Here is a 23466-nt window from a genome sequence, read left to right as displayed (position 1 = left end):
ATGGTAAACCATGTCCCAAGGACCAACAGCCTGCCTTTGTGATACAGTTTTTAGTGAAACACTGCCACACCATTCAGTGATGACGACTCCTGACCCAGAGTTATTCTCAAACCTCAGTGTGTATCAGAGTTCCATGGAAAGCTAAAAAACACAGAGGCCCAAGTTCATTACTAAGTTCCCAGAGAACTGTGAGATAAACCAAGATTTGAGAACCACTGGTCTGGATGGGTGCCTCTCAAACTTCTAACATGCACAATTTCACAAGCAGACCACGTTAAAACAGCTTTTGCTTCGGGAGGGAGGTGGGGCTGGAGAATCTCCTTTTCAAATAGACTCCTAGGTGATGTCAATACTGCTGGTCAATGGGCTACATTTTAAGGAACAAGAATCCAGTGGTACTTCTCCAATCTGGTTGCATGTTAGAATATCCTGGGTAGCTGTACAAAGTAAAGATGCCACCCCCAAAGATTTTTATTTAATTGGTCTGGGCTGTGCCCTGGGCATTGAGATTTTAAGTTCCCTAAGCAATTCTAATGTGCAGCCAAGTTGGGGAACCTCTAGAGCCCAACATACCAAGGCAGCAGTCAGCTAAATTTAAATAGTGGAATCCTCAACATAGCTTATTTCCTACAGCCCTCAAGATGGAAATAAAGCCGCCACCACAATACATATAAATATGCCTAGACTTCAGCCAGCAGACCTATTGTTCCACCCTAGCGTGTCATGAACTCTGATCTAAAGCAAGTTACAAATCAGAGCTTCAATTTCTTCATCTACCTAATGAGGACTGGAACCCCTGAGATAACAGTAAGAACAAAGTGAGGGTATTGGTGAAGGTGGTTCGGAAAGCAGTGTCTCATAAATAAGCATATACACAACTCCCACTTTTTGTACTCTTCTTACACTAAGAGATACGCATTTCACTTTTCACCACTAAATCAGTGAAACAGATATAAATGGGGAAGCACACACATAGCTCAATTTCTCACAAAGTGCTTAATGATGGAGTTCCAGGAATGCATTGTGTCCTAAGAGCAGAACCACCCGCAACAATTGAAGGATTAGTAAGGGATTACCAGCTCCAGGGAAAAGACAAAGGGCTCTACTTTCCCAGGGTTGTCAGAGGTGCCTTTTGTCATTAACTTCAAATACACTTAAGGAAAACATGGAGGTAGATTCACAGTTGCAAGTTATCAACTCCTAAAGAAATGTGCACAGAGAACTGAAGGAAAAGGATTTTAATACCAAAAAACACAGCCAGAGGCAGAGGAAGGAGGGGCATGGAGCTTTTTAATTTGGAAGGCAGAAAGGTTACACTGTATGGAAGGCAGAGGCTATGCTAACAAATGCTTATTACAAAGTTGTTCTGGCTCGGAAGGCAGGGAACTTCTCTAGGCTCTCCACCTGCACCCCAAAGAGTTGGTAGTAAGCATAAATCTGAAGAAAATCCATGTGTCCAGCAAACTGCCATCTCAAAGAGCTCTTATCCAGGGGAAATTAAAAGGTGAACCTGAAAGAAAGAAGCAGAGAGGTAAGAAGATATATTCATGATTCCTAAAATGTCTTGTGATACTACAGACAGGGCCTCAAATACTTTAACCTAAATTCTAAACCCGTATAGACAACAAAGGCAGTTACAGGGTTCCCTAATTCTGGAAAGTATTTAAACAAGGCTAGAACAACCAAAATAAGGCAAATGTTTTTCACTGAGCATTTTACAGAAGTATCCATAAAAACTAATGCTCAAATCTCAATTCCAAGACATAACTGACTTGGAACTGCAGACACAGTTCTAACACTGGCTCTACAATTAATCAGCTGTGTGACTTCATGTAAGTCACTCTGACTTCCCTGATCCACAAACCCTCTTTGAGGCGAGAGGGCTTCAACTTAACCTAAAGAACTTTTCTGGATTTAGAAAGCACTAACTTCTCATTGGGGTGGGAGGGGTGGGGAGTGGAAGAAAGAAGAATTCGAAAAACCTAGAAAAAGATCCCCAACCTCAGGTTTAACAAAGGACTAAGAAAGAATCGTTTTCATTTAAAGATAAGACTATTTTTGGCAAGAATGAGGTGGAGAACAACTCCAAGAGAAGTGGCTTTCTTTCTCACCCCTGTGGGAGGGCTACCCACAGTTGCTCCAACTCGGTGTGACCAGGGGTAACCCCTTGACTCTAGGCACCCCAATGTCCCCAGCCACAAGCAGTCCATTTTCCAGCAGTGTGCTATAAAAATACTGTCATCTTCCGTGTGTGCCATCACTTGAGAAATGTTGGGAAACACTACGTTTCAGAAGAGGGGGGCTACCCCCTATGTGAAAGGGCACCACCTTACTTTGTGTATTGGTTCAGGCGACCTGGAGATTCTAGCATCAGAGCTTAAAGATCTTAAGAGTTCTAGCCAGATTGCTTTTATTTCACTAACAATGGCACTTACAGTAATGCTACATAATTGCAGAATATTCCTACATCAGTGGAATTAGAAGAAATATGTAATAAAACAAAGAGCAAAAATTGGGGAGCAAACGTGAGCACAGTGCCAAAAAAAGAACAAACAGATCTACTGAAACTCACCTATTCACTCCATCAAATTTTTTAAGCAAACTCTCTGACAACAGACTATGAACTAGTACAACACATCGGTGCTAACAGCCAAGGTGAGAGAGGACTAGCGCACAGGCCACTTCAGGGAAGAGCCTTGACCACTGAGAATGCTCAAAGAAATCCTCGTTTATTAGGAAAGTCAAGTTTTGAGATCTTATGATATTAAAACATTTAAATCTAAGACATTGGGACTGGTCCATCTAAAAGGCAAGAAAATGATTCATAAATTTCTTTGAAAATGGTTTTCAGAAAATTCCTATTTACATAGATCTGCTCCTTTCTTTTAAGGCAAAAGTATATTTACCAGACAATATTCTAAAAGCAGAGCTTCTAGGAGTCTCTGAATTATTAGCTCAACAAAACTGAACTATTCACCAGCTCAGAAGAATGATTTCAACTGTTAACCAGGGGATAAAGGTTTCAGGAAACTGACTAATAAAATTTCCTCCCCTGATAACAAGATATGTAAAGTGGAAGACATCTACTGAGAAGACTGCGCATGGCGTCTTCAGTCTATTCACCCAAGTAGGAAAGACAGCACCATTCCATCAACCTGTCCCCGTCATCTTAAGAGAAAGTAAGGCACAACACAAAGAACTAGTCAAGACAATTACGCTCTGTAAAGTCACAAAAGATGATGCCAGACAGGGTCATTTCCATTTGGAATCTGTCTGCTTCCTCAGCACCATCTCTATTCATACACCAGCACTGAGCAGATATGCTCAAATACTGATTTTCCTTCAAATCCATCTCATCCTAGATTCTACTCACTCAATTAAAACTAAAATTGGAGAAAATGTGAATCAAAGCGCATCTAGTCTTCTCATCTTACAGATGAGGCAACTGCCATCTGAGAGTTTGACAGATCTGTCCAGAGCTGAGCTGTCCAACACCACAGCCACTGGCCACAGGTGAGTATTCAAACTGAGTTAACATTAAATAAAATTAAAAATTCAGTGTCTTAGACGTCCCTGGTGGCCCAGTGGTTAAGACTCTGTACTTCCAGTGCAAGGGGTGTGGGTTCAATCCCTGGTCAGGGAACTAAGATTCCACATGCCGCGGGGTGTGTCCAAAAAGGAAAAAAAAAAAACAGTGTCTCAGTCACATAGCCACATTCCATATGTTTAATAACTACATGTGACCAGTAGCTACCATAATGGGCAGCTGCAGACTCAGTTTGCCCAAAGCAAAGTTCTATCAGACAGCGCTGGCCCGGGGTCACCCTCTTGAGATAAAGTCAGGTTTTCCGATGTGCATTCTCCTCCATTTCTTCCAGATCATATTAAAGATGACTTACTGTGCAGAAACATTTACCTCTGAGTTTTTCCCATTTAAAAAAGAGAAGCAAAAAAAAAAAAGAGAGAGAGGAGCAACTTTAACACTGTTAAAGGAAACCTAACAAGACATCATATTCATCATCCAAAAGTCTTTGAACACTATAGAGAGGAAGGAATATAAAAGTTTGGAGTAAAAATGTCAGTTAACAAGTTCCTACTCAGTCACTTATTAGTTCCAGGCCCTGGACAAATCAATTTTAATTTCATCAAGGTTTCCTTACCTCATGTATAGAAAGGGACTACTACTATTTGTCTACCTCCATCCCGAGTGCCATGCTAAGTGACAAAGAATTGATGCTTTTGAACTGTGGTGTTGGAGAAGACTCTTGAGAGTCCCTTGGACTGCAAGGAGACAACCAGTCCATCCTAAAGGAGATCGGTCCTGAATATTCATTGGAAGGATTGATGCTGAAGCTGAAACTCCAATACTTTGGCTACCCGATGCGAAGAACTGACTCATTGGAAAAGACCCTGATGCTGGGAAAGATTGAGGGCAGGAGGAGAAGGGGACAACAGAGGATGAGATGGTTGGATGGATCACTGACTCAATGGATATGAGTTTGAGTAAGCTCCGGAAGTTGGTGATGGACAGGGAGGCCTGGCATGCTGCAGGCCATCAGGTTGCAAAGAGTCGGACATGACTGAGTGACTGAACTGAACTGAACTGATCCCAGCATGAGCTGTGAGGATGACACAGGTTGATGTGTATAAAAGTGCACATCATGTGTATAAAAGTGTGTGAGTCCTGCAAGCCTGGTAATGTGATAACGTTAAAACATTCAACAAATGTTGTCTAATTGTGTAAAAGGCTTTATACAAACATCGTACATTTTTAACTTTCCACCACCCTGATGGATGATGAAAACCTGGTAATGTATAAAAAGCAAAAACTGAAGGAAAAAAGCAAAGGAAAAAAAAGCAAAGCTCAGCTGAGGATCCACACAGTGTGATCCTCCTCAAACACAATGGGACTATCATGAACACTATTAATCAGAGGCTTCAACAACTGCCAAGAGACTCTGATGACCACCCAGGCCAATTCCCTCCCTGTAAAGATAGGGGAAGTGAGGGCTCAGAGACAAGCTTATTTCTCCATCCAACTAGTTAACAGCACAGCAAAGTCTACAACGCAGGTCTTCTGACTTCTGGTCTCATGCCCGTGCCCCACTCTACCACCCTTCATGTGGACTGTTTCCTTGGCTTCGTCCTTCTACAGCACATTCCTCATGTCTGAGCATCCACATAACTAAGGATACAGCTATTTTATACAGCATTTCTTACTGTTGAAAATGATTTACACAACAAACATGCACTATGTTAGCTCTGTGCTAAGCTCTAAGGTCCCCATTCCCTGGGCATTTAAGAGTCCAGTGGGAGAGACAGGAAAATGCATGGTTTCGTAAGTGTATGGTTAAGTGCAGCATTAGGGGCAGGCACAGGGGACCGTGACAGCCCCAAGAGGATCCTATGCAACCTGGGGGCAGAATGACTTGCAGCAGGACTCATCTGAGCTGCAAAGGTAGAGAAAATAAGGCAGGGACTTCATAAACACAAATCTATAGGAGTCCCCTGGCTGTCCAGCAGTTAGGACTCAGCACTTTCGCTACCCGTGCCCAGGTTCCATCCCTAGTTGGGAACTAGGACTTCCTAAGACACAAAGCTCGCCAAATTTAAAAACAGAACAAATTAAAAAAAAAAAAAAAAAAAAAACACACACAAATCTACCTGATAGTCCCTTTTTTGGTTGTTTTCAATAAACCAAATACAAAATAGAGCAAAATCACCAGTTAAAAGTCATCAATTATCAGGGTTTTTTTTTTTTTTTTTTTTAATAAGCAGATTCAAGGTTTTAAGAATAGGTAAAAAATTAAGCTCACTCTCCAACCAAGGAAAAACGGGGGGGTTGAAAAAAAGACTATGCTAACTCAAAATGTTTTCTACAAATTTAGTTATTCCCCTTTTTCAGAACTTATCTGATGGCTAATTCAATATAAGGTGAAATGTCACAGAGAAAATGAAAGACACTAACCACACACACACACACACACACACACACACTTAAAGCTGGCTGCCAGGAGAAGAGCAAAACCAGGTCTCAGTTCAGTCACTCAGCTGTGTTAGATTCTGCAAGCCCATGGACCGCAAAACGCCAGGATTCCCTGTCCATCATGAACTCCTGGAGCTTACTCAAACTCATGTCCATCAAGTCAGAAACAGGTCTAGAATAAGCCAATATGGGAGCTCCTGAACTGACAAGATAAGGAAAAGAAATAAAAAGTACATCTGTGGGCCACTGTACACTTGGTCTTCACATGTAACAAAACCTAGGGTCACCGTAAGGCTGCATGCCCTTTTGTGCCTCACTCGACACTGCCCACTTCTGGTCAGAACGGAAAGCAACCCCCACCTAACATCCAGGCTCACCTGGACCTCTGCTGCCCTCCTGTGACTGGAAAGAAAATGGGTTCTATCACAAAGGTGTCTGTGGTCTCTGCCCCTAAACTGAGTTCCTCCTTAGAGTTTTGTAGTATATTCTCTCAGCAATGAAATGTTCAAGCCACTAGGTGGCAGTATAGCCTAAAAAATAACATTAGGATTCCCTTTAGAGGTAATTTTCTAGATTACTATAGTACTGATATTTACTGATGAATTCAAAAAGCCAACAGCAATTGCTTGTTGGAATATAGTTCCGTTAGTCAGAGTTATGTTCTGCCCAGCCTTGTAGCACCCTCGCTTCAGCCAGAATTAAACACTATGAATATTTAAAGACTTGTAGAACAGCCTCCAGCATAAAAACTAACACTAACAAGGTTTCAGCACAAGCTGGTGGCAAACCATCTCCCCCAGGATAAGCACACTTCCAAGCTCAGGTCTGTCCCTTTATCAAAGCCCTGTTCACTCTTCCCTCTGATCCAGGGCGGAGTCATCAGGAACTTCCCTTCCCAAGCTGTGATCCAATGTAGCTAAGTCTCTCTTCCCTTCCGAACACGAGGTAGGCTGACATTTTCTGAAAAGAATTTCACAGGAAGACATGGAAAAACAAAACAGGAAATATTCACCTGTAGTTATGTAAATCTCTAAATATTCAAGTCCACTGAATATGATGCATTCATTCAAAACAGACTTACTGCCACCTAAGTGCCAAATACCATCACTTGAGAGGTGCATGAATTCTCCCAACTCAGAAGCTCACGAGGAGAATTTTTCCTTTTTATAATAACTTTTTAAATATTATGAAGTCTATTCTTGACCCCAGGAATAGCCACCTATACCAGTGTTGCCAACTGAACAGCTAACTTTTACCACAGGTTTCTCACTCTGCTATCTCTGGACATGTTTTCAGGAGGCCACAAAGTCTAAAGTTTGGATAAGGTTGTATTATTAACAGTAGTTTTTATGTATTTATAAACTTTAAGAAGACAGTAAAGTCTTACAGCAGAGGGAAACAACGGGGACTGGAGGGATTCAAAGGAACTTTAGCTTAGTTTCTGTTCAAAATCTGCCCACTGCGAGTAACAAACATGGGGATGTTATATTATTCTCTGTACTTTTCTGTACTTTTAACATTGTCATACAAGCAAGGAAAGTAAGTAATAAAGGAAAAGATGGTGGTAAAATAACTGTGGCCACATTTTAAACACATTTCTCTGACTATGCAATTGTCAAATACTTTATAACAAGCAATTTTTTTTAGGAGGGTGTTTTTTTTTTAAATATATAATTATTGACTGCCCCGGGTCTTGGTTGCAGCACGCAGGATCTTCAATCTTCATTGCAGCATGTAGGATCTTTAGTTGCAGTACAGGAACTTCACTTGTGGTGAAGGAACTCTTAGTTGCAGCATGTAGGATCTAATTCTCTGACCAGGGATCAAACCCAACTCCCTTCATTGGGAGCACAGAATCTTAGCCACTGGACCACCAGGGAAGTTCCTATAATAAGCAACTTTAAGCAAAAATTAGGGCTTCCCTGGTGGCTCAGATGGTAAGGAATCTGTCTGCAGTACAGGAGACCCAGGTTTCCCTGTGTCAGGAAGATTCCCTGGAGAAGAAAATGGCAACCCACTACAGTATCCTTACCTAAAGAATCCCTATGGACAGAGGAGCCTGGCGGGCTACAGTCTGTGGGGTTGCAAAGAGTCGGACAAGATTGAGCAAGTAACACAAGTGAAAATAGAGATTAAACACATTTTTTGACATCAGACTGGATTATCAGACTTAAAAGATTTCCAGCAAGGCTCCTTGAATCTCAGTTTCCCATTCATAAGTGGAATTAGCAAGTTTATCCTCAAGAGGTTGTTCTGAAAATAAAATAAGACAGAATAAAAAGAACTTAAAACCTGGTCCATGTGAGCATTCACTATCTGCTTTCCTTACTTCTCCTTGGAAAACATTTCTTTAACTCAACGCCATTTTCTTCTGATCTGCCTTTTTCAGAGTCGCTGCTGGTTTTAAATGCTACCCCAAAATTCACAAAGAGCAGTACCCTATAGATGTTTATTCTCTTTATACCCAACTCCCAACATACTTGGCAAATATGGAAAGTATTAAATTTTTGCTGTACCCTCTGATATAAATATTGAAAACTCACTTAAAAACCATTCTTAAAAGTGTTTTAGGACACTGCACATAGAACTAAATTAGAAACAGAAAAAAGAGCAGGAAAATGTCTATCTGAAGATTGAGAGCAGGACAGTATACTGTATGTCAAATGAAAGATCTCTGGGAAGAAAAACCCTGACGAGTCCCCCACAGAATTCTCTATGAATATACCCTCTATAGAATGATTTAACACTGCAGTCTGGGATTGGAAGATTATGCTGTACCCTGGATCCATAATTCCCAGCTGAACAGGTGGCCCTAGGTCATTAATATGGTCTGCAGTATGCAGTTTCTGCTGAGCCTGCTTTTTTGTCTGTTTTTGTCATAATTTTGAAATACTAAGCTCTCTGCAGCAGAGTCCTCTTCCAATCATGACAGCCCTAAGAAATAATTTCTCATGATTTGGTATCTCCGTTATCCTAGAGAACATCCTTGGACTGTATGCTCTGTCCCCTTGTTAAAGCATACACCATCATGACTCATCTAAAAAAAAGTAAGGCATTTACTTTTTAGAGTAAGGCATTGCTCTAAAGTAAGCCATTACTTTTAAAGTAAGGCAATCAGAAGACTTATGACCTTTCCAGCAAGTTTACTATCAGAGCCCAAGGGTTACTCAGGATGTTCGCGGGTCAGTGAAGGTCAGCGTTGTTGGCTAAGTTTTCCACCTGCACTGCAGAAGCTGTCATTGGTCAGACACCTCGCCTGTGGCCTCTGCCCCAGATAGCATGGCAGCCACCTTCTCTCAGCCCACACAGCACTTTGTTCAGGTCTTTAGCATGGCTCTAACTGCTGTGGGTACGTGGCTTCTCCATTAGACTGTTCACTTCTTGAAGGCAGGAACTATATTTTCCTTTTCTTTGTATTCCCAGTACCAAGGCATTGACTGGCATATGAGAGAACAATTCAAGTCCTGATCAGGTCTCAAAAAAATTCAACTGTATTACAATAGTAGAAAGAAGTGGTTCTCAAGCTCTTTCACTGATATAAACCATCTCTGTCAACTTTACTGCCAAAAGTGAAACTTCACCTGAACTAACAGAACTGTTTTTGAGACAATATACAAAATGGAAAGGCTTTATGTAATATACTAAGTAACTGATTGACTTATGATAGAAACTGAAGTATAGTCAGTCATATTATTACATTTACCTTGCACATGGCTGTTGTAACTCATGTGTTAGATTTCTGATTAATACAAAAAAGACAGCTTTCCAAGTACAACAGAAAGAGGCTGGGCCTCTTCCCCCATAGAGAATAACATTTCCTAAGGTTCTCTTTTCTCTACCCCAGTAATAGCAAGATTTAATTCTGTGGGGAAAGGCAGAGAATAGAGTGCATTTACTCATCAGTAGGCAACATAGGATATTGGAAGAGCACCACTGGACTAGGACACTGCTCTGCCTCCACTGAGCTACGTAGCCAAGGAAACCAGTAGATGCTCTGGAACTCTTCTTTCCTCACATATAAAACAATTATTAACAGAGTCAAGTGCTTCTCAGAGCTTTAGGATTCTGCTTAGGAGGAAAGGATGGAGGGGAGGGAATACTACACATGAGGGGAGCCCGAGCAAACAGGGCTTTTCAACTTTGTCAATCAAAACAACCCTGGCTCCTCTGCCATTTAATATATTGAGATTCTATTTTGGGGGCTCCAAAATCACTGCAGATGGTGACTGCAGCCATGAAATTAAAAGGCACTTACTTGCTCCTTGGAAGAAAAGCTATGACCAATCTAGACAGTATATTAAAAAGCAGAGACATTACTTTGCCAACAAAGGTATGTCTAGTCAAGGCTATGGTTTTTCCAGTGGTCAAAGAAAGCTGAGAAAGCAAGCTACAAAGAAAGCTACAAAGAAAGCTGAGCTCTGAAGAACTGACGCTTTTGAACTGTGGTGCTGGAGAAGACTCTTGAAAGTCCCTTGGACTGCAAGGAGACCCAACCAGTCCATCCTAAAGGAGATCAGTCCTGGGTGTTCATTGGAAGGACAGATGTTGAAGCTGAAACTCCAATATTTTGGCCACCTGATGCAAAGAGCTGACTCATTTGAAAGACCCTGATGCTGGGAAACATTGGGGGCAGGAGGAGAAGGGGACAACAGAGGATGAGATGGTTGGATGGCATCACCGACTCAATGGACATGGGTTTGGGTGAACTCCGGGAGTTGGTGATGGACAGGGAGGCCTGGCGTGCTGCAGTTCATGGGGTCGCAAAGAGTTGGACACAACTGAGTGACTGAACTGAACTGACTGAGATACTTAGGGGAAAAAAAGAGCTCTACTGCTAAAAAAAAAGGAAAACTGACAAATGAACCAAAGAGCTTCTCATCTTATATTTTAAGGTGTTCTCCCAAGCTAATCCAGTTTTCCCATTAATTTTTAATTTAGCACATATATTAGCAAGAAACTGTCATCAAGAAGCTATCACTCATTTAGCATATATTATATGTATATCAAGTGTAAGCACTATACTAGGTACTAAGGGAACAATGGCCCAGCATTTGAAGTCATCTGAGATCAATATCAGAAAAAAAATTATAGAGCAAAACTAAAACCAAAATCTACAATTTATGTCTCTTCCAAGAGCTCAGAGTTATTTTCATGGGGTTATTGGTGCAGAAATTAATGTATTAGCTACAGGCAAACTCCCATTTTCTGCTCTCTTAATCATTTCCAGAACAGTGAGAAGAGGAGGCAATGACCAAGATCAGCAGCACTGATGAATCATGATGATATTAACACAAACTTTGCAGACCAATATGGAAAATTCTGCAAACCTCTCATCAGCACTATGGGAACTCTGCCAACCATAATCAAAACCAGCCCCCTCCAATCTCTATTCCTAAAATCAACATCATGTGATAAGCGCTAAGATCATCACTTACATTCTTCTAGTCTCCTCCTCCTCAGTTAAGTAAACAGGAACGATTCAGCCAACGAAGTTCATGACAACAAGGTGAAGGATGGTGCTGGCAAAGAGAAAATCAGCAAAGGCTCGCTCTGGGGAGATGCCTTGGAAATCCGCCTTGTTTTGTGGGTTGATCTGTATTCTCAGACAAACTGTACAAGAAGAAAAGTACAAAAATGATTATCAAATATGTGACATGTATGACTAATGCACATACTCAGACCCTCTGACCCAATAATTCTATTCCAACAGAAGTGATACGAAAGGAATGATACCGATGATGGCCCCCAAATGGATGCAATCTAATATCTACCAATAGTAAAATAGGCGGTATTCTCCAGCAGTCCAGTGGTTAGGACTCAGCACTTTCACTAACAGGGACCCAGATTCCATCCCTGCTTGGAGAACTAAGATTTCACAAGTTAAGCAACCACAAAAAACCCACAAACAAAACAGTAAAATGGGTAAATTATGGCATATGCATACAACAGATACCATATAGCAATGAAAGAACTTCACAACATGGATTTCCACAAATATCATGATGAGCAGTACAATCCAGACACCAAAAAATACATTCTCATGATTCTACTTCTACAAAGCTTAAAACTGGCCAAAAACAATCTACAGCGATACAAGTCAGGATAGTGGTTTTTAATCTTTCACAGAAGAGATGACTTGGAAAGCACGTGGAGAGACCTTTAGGGTGCTGGTGATGTTCTGTATCTTGACATGATAGTGGTTAAAAGGGTAAATTTTTTTAAGTTCATCAAGTTGTACACTTAAATTTTCTGCTGTTGTTCGTTAAAGGGAACAATATGACTTCTCAGAGTTAAGCTAAAAATCAAAGGCTTACTTAGAAAAAATATATATACAATATATATACAAAATCTTGAGAACTCTCTTATCTCCTGACTTAAGTTTATAAACTTATTAAGACTGAGATGTAGCTGAGGTAGTAACAAAGGAAGCAAGCTGAGACCAAGTTATAAAATTGTCAATTATTTCCAACAGAACATGTTTATTAGACAACAGAGATGCGTATCCACGAGGACCTCACAGTTATAGATAATCTTTGATCTCCCAGTTCTAGCAGCTGCTGGTCTCAAAAAAGGCAAGAGATCTAAGTTACATAGCTCTGACAGAGAACTCTCCATGGCCACCTTCTGTACCCTTGAAGATTCCAACCTGATACTGTAGCCACAGTCACCATCTGACATGAAAAGAAAGTTCTAGGGATACACTTTTCCTAAATATCTTTATACCTGTGACAAATGATTACACAACTTAAATTTACTTCATGCTAGCATCCGGTCCCATCACTTCACGGCAAATAGATGGGGAAACAGTGGAAACAGTGACAGACTTTTTCTTCTTGGGCTCCAAAATCATTGCAGATGGTGACTGCAGCCATGAAATTCAAAGGCTCCTTGGAAGAAAAGCTATGACCAACCTAGACAGCATATTAAAAAGCAGAGACATTACTTTGCCAACAAAGGTTCATCTAGTCAAGGTCATGGTTTTTCCAGTAGCCATGTATGGATGTGAGTTGGACTATAAAGAAAGCTGAGCTCCAAAGAATTGATGCTTTTGAACTGTGGTGTTGGAGAAGGCTCTTGAGAGTCCCCTGGACTGCAAGGAGATCCAACCAGTCCATCCTTAAGGAAATCATTCCTAAATATCCACTGGAACGACGGATGCTGAAGCTGAAACTCCAATACTTTGGCCGCCTGATGGGAAGACCTGACTCATTGGAAAAGACCCTGATGCTGGGAAAGATTGAAGGCGGGAGAAGGGGATGACAGAGGATGAGATGACTGGATGGATCACTGACTCAATGGACAGGAGTCTAAGTAAACTCGGGGAGTTGGTGATGGACAGGGAGGCCTGGTGTACTGCAGTCCATGGGGTCACAAAGAGTCGGACACAATTGAGTAACTGAACTGAACTGAGCATCCATTTTACCACTAACCAAGAGAAGGCAACGAACTGAGATCTAACCCAAAGGTCAGAAAACTACTAGACTAGTTCTCAAGAGTCCATCACTATGGCAACAGAGTTGTCATTATGCTTAAACATGCAAACACTGTGGAAACACCCCTGATGTTTTTCAGAAACCTGGACTCTTCAAAACATGAAGGACACTGACTGAAACAAGGGTGGCCAATTAAAATCTGCTGGGGTGAGTACAGCTTGGTTCATCCATTTGCCAGAGCAACTAGCAACATCTATTAATATTTAAAATGTTGCCACCTTTTAACTAAAGAATTTATCTTACAGAATAAGGACATTCTAACAGCATGTACCTAAAGCTAAAAAAAAAAGTGATAACAGTCCAAATGACATCAAGGGATTATTTAAATAAATTACAGACATGCAATAAAATCCCATGCAATTATTCAAAAGAATGAGGTGAATTCTTGATAGGTTGACAGTAAAGATATCTAAAATATATTAATTGAAAAAAAGTCAAAAATATTACATTATTCTATTCCATATTTCTCTTAAATATATTTTCTCATTTTTCTTGGAATGTAGAAAAACTCTGGAGAGATACCAAACACAATTAACAGAGGCTACTGAGGTGAAGGTGGGAGTAGAGTAGTGCTTGAGAATGGGGGACAAAAGGAAAGAGAAACTACATGAAGGTGATGTTACCATTTTCACAATCACAGTAATCGAATAACTTCAATAACAACGTAAGAGTCAGAATCTTGCAGAGATGCAAAGGACCCTGAATGTCATACAGACCAACATCCCTTATGGTGCACAAAATGCCCAAGAGATGGTGAGAATGGGCATGCCAAGAGGGCTGCATGAATCAGCTGGGAATCGTTTCAAAATATACTTACCATTTCCGGAATCTAATAAGTCATCCCCAGGTAGAGAATTACAAACCATCCAGAGCCTGTGTTATCACAGAGGCAACATATCCCCCACATGCAGGGGTGAAAAAAAGGCAAAGAACGCCTGTTCAAAAAGTGTTAAGTCTCTCAGTCATGTCCAACACTTTGCGACCCCATAGACTGTAGCCCTCCAGGTTCCTCTGTCCACTGAATTCTCCAGGCAAAAAGAATACTGGAGTGGGTTGCCATTCCCTTCTCCAAGGGATCTTCCCAACCCAGGGATCGAACCCACATCTCTTGCATTGCAGGTAGATTCTTTACTGAGTCATCACGGAAGCCCTCTGTTCAAACTGCGCCCCCGCAACCCCCCCCCCGCTGCCCCCCACAAATATCCTCAGTCTCTCCCTGAGCACTTCCAAAAATGGAAATGTACTACCTTCTGAGGCAGCTTGCTCCATTTTAGTGGTTCTAATTTATCTCCTTAAATGTACATTTATTCAGCAAAATATTTACTGAGCATCTACTATGTGCCGTTTGGCACAGAATAAGAGTCTGGCTCCCAAAGAACTTACACTTCAATGAAGAGAAACAACAAACAAGAAAACAAATAAATAAGGAAATATGAGGTAGAGAGATGTACTATAAAGAAAACAAGGTAATAGAAGAGTGACTGGGAAGCTATTTCTTATTTGGTGGTAACAGAAGTTCTAACAAGGTGCTATTTTAAGACCAAAATTTGATAGGAGCCAACTATGGAAAGATCTAGGGGCAGAGCATTCCAGGGTGCAAGAACAATGTTGACATGCTCTAGGTACAACATGTCAGACTGACTAGACTGTAGAGATCAAGGGCAAGAGGCAGACAAGGGCCAAATCCAGTGGAGCTTTGTAAGCTTCAGTAAAGAGTCTGGATGTAGTTCTAAGAGCAATGGAGTAATATTTCAAAGTTTTGAGCCGATGAGTAAAATAATCTGATTTACATTTTTTAAGGATGGTAGAACTGCAATAAAGAGAATGGTTTGCAGAGTTAAAGAAACAAGAGAGTCAAGTAGGAGCCAGAGCTTGGGCAATGGTAGTAAAATGGACAGAAGTGAAGAGATACAGACTATGTTTTGGAAAAGAAGGGCTTGCTGATGTAATGGATGTGGGAGATAAGAGAAATCAAGGCATCAAGAAAACCTCCTAAATTTTTAGCTTCAACAATTTAACCAATGTTGACACTATGTTCTGCCTGGCAAGAGAAAGATGGTTGGGCCGGAAGGCTCAATTTGGAGTTGTCCGTTAGACATCAAGTGAAGATGTTAAGTGGGCAACTGGACTTACTAATTTGGAATTCAGGGAACAAGTTAAAACTGAAAATATTAAAGTGGTAGTTGCAGTTACATAGATATTATTTAAATTCACCTAAAGGAAAGAAATAGAGAATGGGTTTGGAACCACACCCTCAGACCTAGAAACACCTAGCACCAACAGTAAGAAGGAAAAACCAACGAGGTAAAAGAGAACAACCAGGAGAGTGGAGTGTTGTAAAAGTTTTGAGAAGAAAGTACTTCATTCACTCAGAAGCAAGCAGCCAACTATGTTCACTGCTAAATGTTGCTGAGCATTCCGGCAAGGTGAGGTGTGTGCTATTAGATCTGGCAAGATGGAAAGAGTGGTTTCACTGCAGTGGTGGGGAAAGACCACCACCATGAGTGGGTTAAGAGCAAATGGAAAATGAGAAAGCAGAAACAACTAGACAACTAGACTATTTTTTCAAGGGATTCCGTGATGATGGAAAAGAAATGGAACAGTAGCTAGAGGAGTATCTGGAGTCAAATAAATTTTTTAATTGGATGATTAACTAGAGCATATGTGTATGATGGGAATGATCCAGTGGAGTGAAGTTAATGGTACAGAATGGAGGGATGATTACAGAAGCTGAGTCCTTGAGTGAGCAAGAGACATCAAGATGCTCTTCACAAGCGGAGGAGGTGGCCTCTGATAGGAAAGGGATATATCATCCACCATCACAGGAAGTAAGTCAGAGAGCAGGGGTACAAGTGGAGGTGAGCTGCTATGATTCCCTGTTGGGAAAGGGAAAGCAAAAAACAAAGCAGATCAACTGAGAATAAAGGAAAAGAGAAAAGACAGGTGAGAGTGCAGAGAGAAATTACGAAGCATGTCTTGGAAAAGTAAACGTATTAGGGAAGTGTTACAGACCACTATTCTCACCAATACTTCTCCATCACAGCACCATATCCATGTACTTGCCTGCATCTCCCACCAGATTATAAACCCTGTGGGAGTAGAGACCACATCTGCATGTTCTATAGTTAAATTCTCAGTTCCCCGCCAGGAAACCTGACACATAAATATTCAACATTCTTTAATTTTATCGAAGGCATGCTCAAAACTGAACATCCAGTATTAAGCACTGATTGATGAACAGAGCATTACACACCTACAGAACATGGAAGACCTAAATCTCAAGAGCCAGGCAAGGGCTCAAAGGGAAGCAGCACTTGAGCTGTCTAACAAGGGAAGGAATTTTCCAGGCAATCAAACAAAGGTAAAATAGCTTAATACACCTTAGCATGTTCAGGGAAAAATAAGTAACACAATAAAACTGGGATATAAAGTACAGAGGAGGTGGAGACAAGAGATGAAGCTCGCGATGTGGCCAGGGCCTGATCATCAAAGGGCCTCTACACCATTAAAAAATATTTTAAATTTCTCTTTGGATACAGGCAAATTTTCTGTGGGGAGTAGAACAGTTAGATCTGTAAGTCAAATCAAGCCCGCAAACATAGTGGAAGAGGGACTGGAGGGAGAGACAAGAGGCTGGGAGATCAATAAGGAAGATTACAGTAGTCCAGATAGCAGATATTGAGAACCTGAATGACAGAAGACAAACAGCTAGCAACATATATGAGATTTAGAAACAGGACTGTCAGGCATAATGCTGCCAAACTCCCAACTTCTTTGATAACAACTATGGTCCCAGGGACAGACGAGCCTCTTGGGCTGCTGTCTATGGGGTCGCACAGAGTCGGACACTGACGTGACTTAGCAGCAGCAGCATGGGCCTAGGAATCTAATAGATAATTTCCAAAGAAACACTGGACTCCAGTCCTCACTGCCAAAGAGCTGCCATGAAAAAGAAAACACTCTGAATTAGGCCTCCTTGCCTTTCAAATTCAAACCATTTTGGATCTATAAACTAGGGGAAACAAAACTCTGTTAATTCCAAAAGTATTTCATAAAGATTAGAAAACAGAATAGACAAAAGCTGTGAAACTACTTAAAAACTGATTTCAATATCAAAGACTTATTTTAAGGACAGTCTTAATGTTTTCCACACATCCCTCCTAAAGAGCACTTTAAAGGAGCAAAAGAGGGATTTGAATCAAGTAAAAAAGGAAAACTAGTAAGGCTGCCAATATTGGGATGCTATTCTGAAAAAGGGACAGGTGTCCTCTTCTAGAGATATCTAACCAAAAGATAAACAGTCAGCTGCTGAGGATGTCTGAAATCTGTCTGGAAGAAGAAAAATATTCTATCATTGAAGTCTTCTACACTGTAAACTGTTGATCCAAAAAAAACAAACAAAAAAAGATTTATCAATGGCAATTTTCTACCTCTGGCTCCTTCTTGAAAACCATGGGTAAGTCTCCCCAGTCATGAGGGAGTAGGAGAAAACAGATCATTTTCATTGGGCTCAAATAATATCAGGCTTAAAAAAAAAAAAGTGACAGGGTCCTGTACTGATTTATAAGGTACTAGTCAATGTCCAAAGAGCATATGCTAAAGAACACATGCAGAAGGGATGGAAAAGAACAGACTACCAAAAAAAATTAAGGGAACCAGATTAGAGAACTTTCCCCTCCAGTTTATCCTACATATTAACACCAATTTTAAGTCTCTCCTTCACTCAAATCTAAAAAAATTTTTAAATGTTTTAAATGCTTAGATGCATTCCTATTACCTAGAGGATAAAATTCCTTGGCCTGGCCCTCAAAGTTCTAGCACCCAGAACTACCTAATCCTTCCACATAATCGCCTACAATTCCCTTTCTCAGCCAAACTGACCTCCCTTCTCTTCCAATAGATAGAACAACTTGGGGAGGTTAGAAACCCCAGCACAATAAACAGACACAAGGCAGTGGTGGATTTAGTAAGGTCCAAGGTGTCAAAAGAAATGCAAACAAAAATAGACAAATGGGATCAAATTAAACTTAAAAACACTTGCACAGCAAAGGAAACTATAAACAAAAATAAAAAGAAAACCCTCAGAATGGGAGAAAGCAACTGACAAAGGATTAATCTCCAAAATATACAAGCAGCTGATGCAGCTCAACATAAGAAAGACAAACAAGCCAACCAAAACATGGGTAGAAGACCTAAACAGACATTTCTCCAAAGATGTACCAGTTCAGTTCAGTTGCTCAGTCATGTCTGACTCTTTGGGACCCCACAGACTGCAGCACGCCAGACCTCCCTGTTCATCACCAACTCCCGGAGTTTACTCAAACTCATGTCCATTTAGTCGGTGTTGCCATCCAACCATCTCATCAGTCTGTCATCCCCTTCTCCCACCTTCAATCTTTCCCAGCATCAGGGTCTTTTCCAATGAGTCAGTTCTTTGCATCAGGTGGCCAAAGTATTGGAGTTTCAGCTTCAGCATCAGTCCTTTCAATGAATATTCAGGACTGATCTCCTTTAAGATGGACTGGCTGGATCTCCTTGCAGTTCAAGGAACTCTCAAGAGTCTTCTCCAAAAGTATTAATTCTTCAGCACTCAGCTTTCTTTATAGTCCAACTCTCACATCCATACATGACCACTGGAAAAACCACAGCTTTGACTAGATGGACCTTTGTTGGTAAAGTAATGTCTCTGCTTTTTAATATGCTATCTAGGTTGTTCATAACTTTTCTTCCAAGGAGCAAGCGCCTTTTAATTTGATGGCTGCAATCACCATCTGCAGTGATTTTGGAGCCCCCAAAAATAAAGCCTGCCACTGTTTCCACTGTCTCCCGATCTATTTGCTATGAAGTGATGAGACCAGATGCAGGATCTTAGTTCTCTGAATGTTGAGTTTTAAGCCAACTTTTTCACTCTCCTCTTTTACTTTCATCAAGAGGCTCTTTAGTTCTTCTTCACTTTCTGCCATAAGGGTAGTGTCATCTGCATATCTGAGGTTACTGATATTTCTCCTGGCCATCTTGATTCCAGCTAGTGCTTCATCCAGCCCAGTGTTTCTCATTATGTACTCTGCATATAAGTTAAATAAGCAAGGTGACAATATACAGCCTTGACGTACTCCTTTTCCTATTTGGAACCAGTCTGTTGTTCCATGTCCAGTTCTAACTGTTGCTTCCTGACCTGCATATAGGTTTCTCAAGAGGCAGATCAGGTGGTCTGGCATTCCCATCTCTGTCAGAATTTTCTACAGTTTATTGTGATCTACACAGCCAAAGGCTTTGGCATAGTCAGTAAAGCAGGAGTAGATGTTTTTCTGGAACCCTCTTGCTTTTTTGATGATCCAGCAGATGTTGGCAATTTGATTTCTGGTTCCTCTGCCTTTTCTAAATCCAGTCAATAAACACATGAAAAGATGCTCAACATGGTTCATTATTAGAGAAATGCTCTAAACAAATCAAAACAACAATGAGGTATCACCACCTCACACTGGTCAGAATGGCCACCATCAAGAAATGTATTATACAAACAATAAATGCTGGAGAGGATATGGAGAACAGAGAACCCTCTTGCACTGTTGGTGGGAACGTAAACTGAGGCAGCCACTATGGAGAACAGTATGGGGATTACTTTGAAAACTAGGAATAGAACTACCCTATAACCCAGGTATCCCACTACTGGGCATACACCCTGAGAAACCCATAATTCAAAAAGACACATGTATTCCAAATCTCACTGCAGCACTATTTACAATAGTCAGGTCATGGAAGCAAGTGAGATGTGCGTCAACAGAGAAATGGATAAAGAAGCTGTACATACATACAATGGAGTATTACTCAGCCATAAAAAGGAACAAATTTGAGGGTGCTGAACTGAGGTGGATGAACCTAGAGCCTGTTACACAAAGTGAAATCAGTCAGAAACAAAAAAACAAATATATATTGACACATATATATGGAATCTAGAGAAATGGTACACATGAACCTATATGCAGGGCAGGAAGAGAAAGGCAGACAGAACAGACTTGTGGACACAGCAGGGGAAGAAAAGGGTGGGATGAATTGAGAGAGTAGCACTGAAACATATACATTACCATGTGTGAAACAGATAGCTAGTGGGAGGCTGCTGTGTAACTGAGGGAGCTCAACCCAGTGCTATATGACAACCTAGAGATGGGGGAAAGGGGTGTGGAAGTGGGAGGGAGTTTCAAAAGGGAGGGGATACAGGTACCCTTATGGTTGATTCACTCTGCTATATGGCAGAAACCAACACAACATTGTAAAGCAGTTATCCTTCAGTTAAAAATAAGTTTTAAAAAATAAAAATTTAAAAAATAAAAAGAAATGCAACCAATACCCTTCCACAGCAACTATGAATTGTCCTGAATCCTTTTTCCTAAAGCAATTTTCATTTCTTAGCCCCAATTACCTATTATCCAACAGCTATGAAATCACAATCCCCCACAAGAACCCCACTATTCCCTCTCACTAGGCATTTTCTTCAATGACAAGTCATCAACTTCTCATTGGGGAGGAAGTTAGGGGGTCTGCCAATTCAATTTTTTTTTTTTTGCCAATTCAATTTTAGCCACAGCAGCCTCAAATACAAAAACTTGGCATAAAGAAAAATTATCTGCTCAAAAATTCTTCTGATTGTATCACACCAATAATAGAATTATGAGAATGAAAGCTGAGTTCAAGATAGTAAAATAACAGCTTCAGAGTTGGGTTTTCCATTTTAAAGTTTACCAACTTCAAAGCTGTGTTAAATAAACTTAAGTTAAAGCCGAAATGCAGTTTTCCCTGGACCAATATGAAGTGAAGTCAATCACCAGGTTGAGGAGCAGAATGAAGGTGTTTCTAGATTTAAGTCCAGTTCTTCGGCGGCTTTTTGGTGTTAGGTACGACAACCTGAATGAGTCTCAATTTCCCCACTCACAAAAACACGGCAATGCAGATTCCCCTCACAACTTCAGAAGGCGGTGGTCTGATACAGAACCGAGTACTGTGGAAATACAAGCACGCACCAAAGCAACACATTATTATTGAGATCACTTATAGAATCATTACCCGCTAGGATGAAGCTCCCCACACAAGAGATGAAGCCCGAGAGGAAGGAGTTGAAGGGGAAGGTCCCCACGAGGAGACAATAACCGAATTGCAGCGCTCCGGTCAGCAGTATATACAGGAGGTATGCGTCCAACAACTTCAAACGCTGAGGAGTGGAGCTCAAGTACTCTTCTAAAAACCGCGAGATGACCGACAACACAGACGCCGACATGACTACAGTCGGCTTCAAGCTGAATATTCCCGCCGGCGTACCCTCAAACTCCTAACTGACCAGACCACCACACCGGATATAGCGTCGGCGCATGCGCACAGCTAATATCCCAGCTCCGCCCTCCTCGAGTTGCCACTTTGCGCAGGCGTATAGGCCGGCCAAGGCGCGAAGCAAGTAATGCGCAGACGCAGAATACGTCAACTGCATGAGAACTACAGCCAGAGAAAACTAGTGCGCCTGCGCAACGGATCTGTCCCAGAGCTGGAGACGTGTACTCTTTTTGTCCTGTTTCCGCCGTCGGGTTAGAGACGCCCACAGTTGCTTTAGCAACAGAGTAGCGTGGGCGGAAGAGAAGGATAGGTTTTTCAGCGGACAGCGTGGCTACCCAAAGGTTCCGGCTTTCTTTGGTTCTTAGGCGTCCTAATTGGATCTGCTTTAAGTCAATGTCTGGCGCTTCCTGGGTTTCGGTACCCGCCCGACCCTAATTCTGTTAAGGGCACTAACTGCAGATGCCTGTCCCAGATCATTAGAGGAGGTCGAGTTGTCCCGCAGTGAGAACCACCGGAGCCGGTCACTGCGTAGGCATCAGTTTAGACTTGGTTATTGGAGAAGGCAAGTGCGGGGCGGAGTGGGGGAGCTCGACCTCCGCCCGGCCCTGAACTCGATTTGGGAGCTAACCTCTTGAGGACGCTTAGGAATAAGCGCGGTAGAACCTAGGCCCGCAGGTGTTCATTCAATCAGCAGACATTTATTGGACGCCTTCTCCAGCCTCCATTTTGCTATAGATTGTAGGTCGTTATGCTAGATTTTAGGTATCCTCAGGGAAATATGATATAGTCTTAAAAGAGCTGGTGATGGGCAGGGGCGGGGGGAAAGTCCATTAAATTGCATAAGAGTATATGATCAAGTTTAGCAGCCTTCTATTCCCAAGCTATCATCTTGAACCTGTCGAACTATCCCAGAATGACAGCTCTGAAAGGCCTGTAAGAGCATTGCCTGGTGCCTGGTTCAAACCCTACACGCTCCAACTTATTTTGCAGAGGAAACTAAAGGTTTGAGGGTTTGTATTTTAACAAGTGAGATTAACTATTCATATCTAGCATTTTAACTTTTTTTGAAAACTAAGATATACCTTAATTTCTGGCATTTTCTGCGTTTTAATTTCATATGAATCTGACCTTCCAGACCTAGTCTTTCTCCAAGCTGCAAGCAGTACATGAACCAGGTACTTTTACAGCTTACATTTATAACTTTGAACTATCCTAGGCATTCAAGCAAAATTCCTAAAACAGCAAGTTTCCTTCATTCATTTTCACTTTTTATTTGTGTTTAAACTGGAACCAAATGAGCATCACAAATGTACTGATTAACAGTCGTGAGCAAAACCTTGCTTAGTTCTAGAAAGCGGAGATGTAATCCATGTCCTCAAACAACTTTAAAATCTATTTGAAGATATATTCACACTCATGGAGATTTATACTGTTATCAGAACTTCAATCTAAACTCTTAAGTTGCTGAGAAAAAAGTGCATAACCATGCCAGTTCTGAATTTCAATATAATAAGGCAAGAAGCTCAGTTTATCTGACAAGTTGAAACTTTCTCCCTGCCTCATCAGTAAGTAGGACAGTAGCTTCCTCACCAGTATTCAACTTCAAACTTTAAAGACTAGGCGGAGGCTGTTTAATCATTTAGGAGTGGATTCCTGAGGGGAATC

General features: G+C 41.2%; 1 protein-coding gene across 2 annotated transcripts; it reads right to left on the bottom strand.

Annotated features, from left to right (window-relative positions):
- Positions 1-1223: 1223 nt before the first annotated feature.
- DAD1 (defender against cell death 1) lies at positions 1224-21858 on the bottom strand. Of its 2 annotated transcripts, XR_011488192.1 has the most exons (4): positions 21541-21858; positions 11422-11596; positions 8019-8239; positions 1224-1510 (listed from the first exon to the last, which is right to left on the bottom strand). XR_011488192.1 is itself a non-coding variant. In XM_020905097.2 (3 exons), exons 1-2 carry the CDS (start codon positions 21749-21751, stop codon positions 11466-11468), a joined length of 342 nt encoding a protein of 113 aa, XP_020760756.1. In that variant the 5' UTR covers positions 21752-21857; the 3' UTR covers positions 1224-1510; positions 11422-11465. The 2 variants fall into 2 exon arrangements, 1 of the variants encoding a protein (XP_020760756.1); XM_020905097.2 differs by lacking the exon at positions 8019-8239 and having other exon boundaries at positions 21541-21857.
- Positions 21859-23466: the final 1608 nt, after the last annotated feature.

The sequence above is a fragment of the Odocoileus virginianus genome, chromosome 6 (genome assembly GCF_023699985.2).
Source record: "Odocoileus virginianus isolate 20LAN1187 ecotype Illinois chromosome 6, Ovbor_1.2, whole genome shotgun sequence".
NCBI lineage: Eukaryota > Metazoa > Chordata > Mammalia > Artiodactyla > Cervidae > Odocoileus > Odocoileus virginianus.
This window is presented reverse-complemented; position numbering and strand designations above follow the sequence as displayed.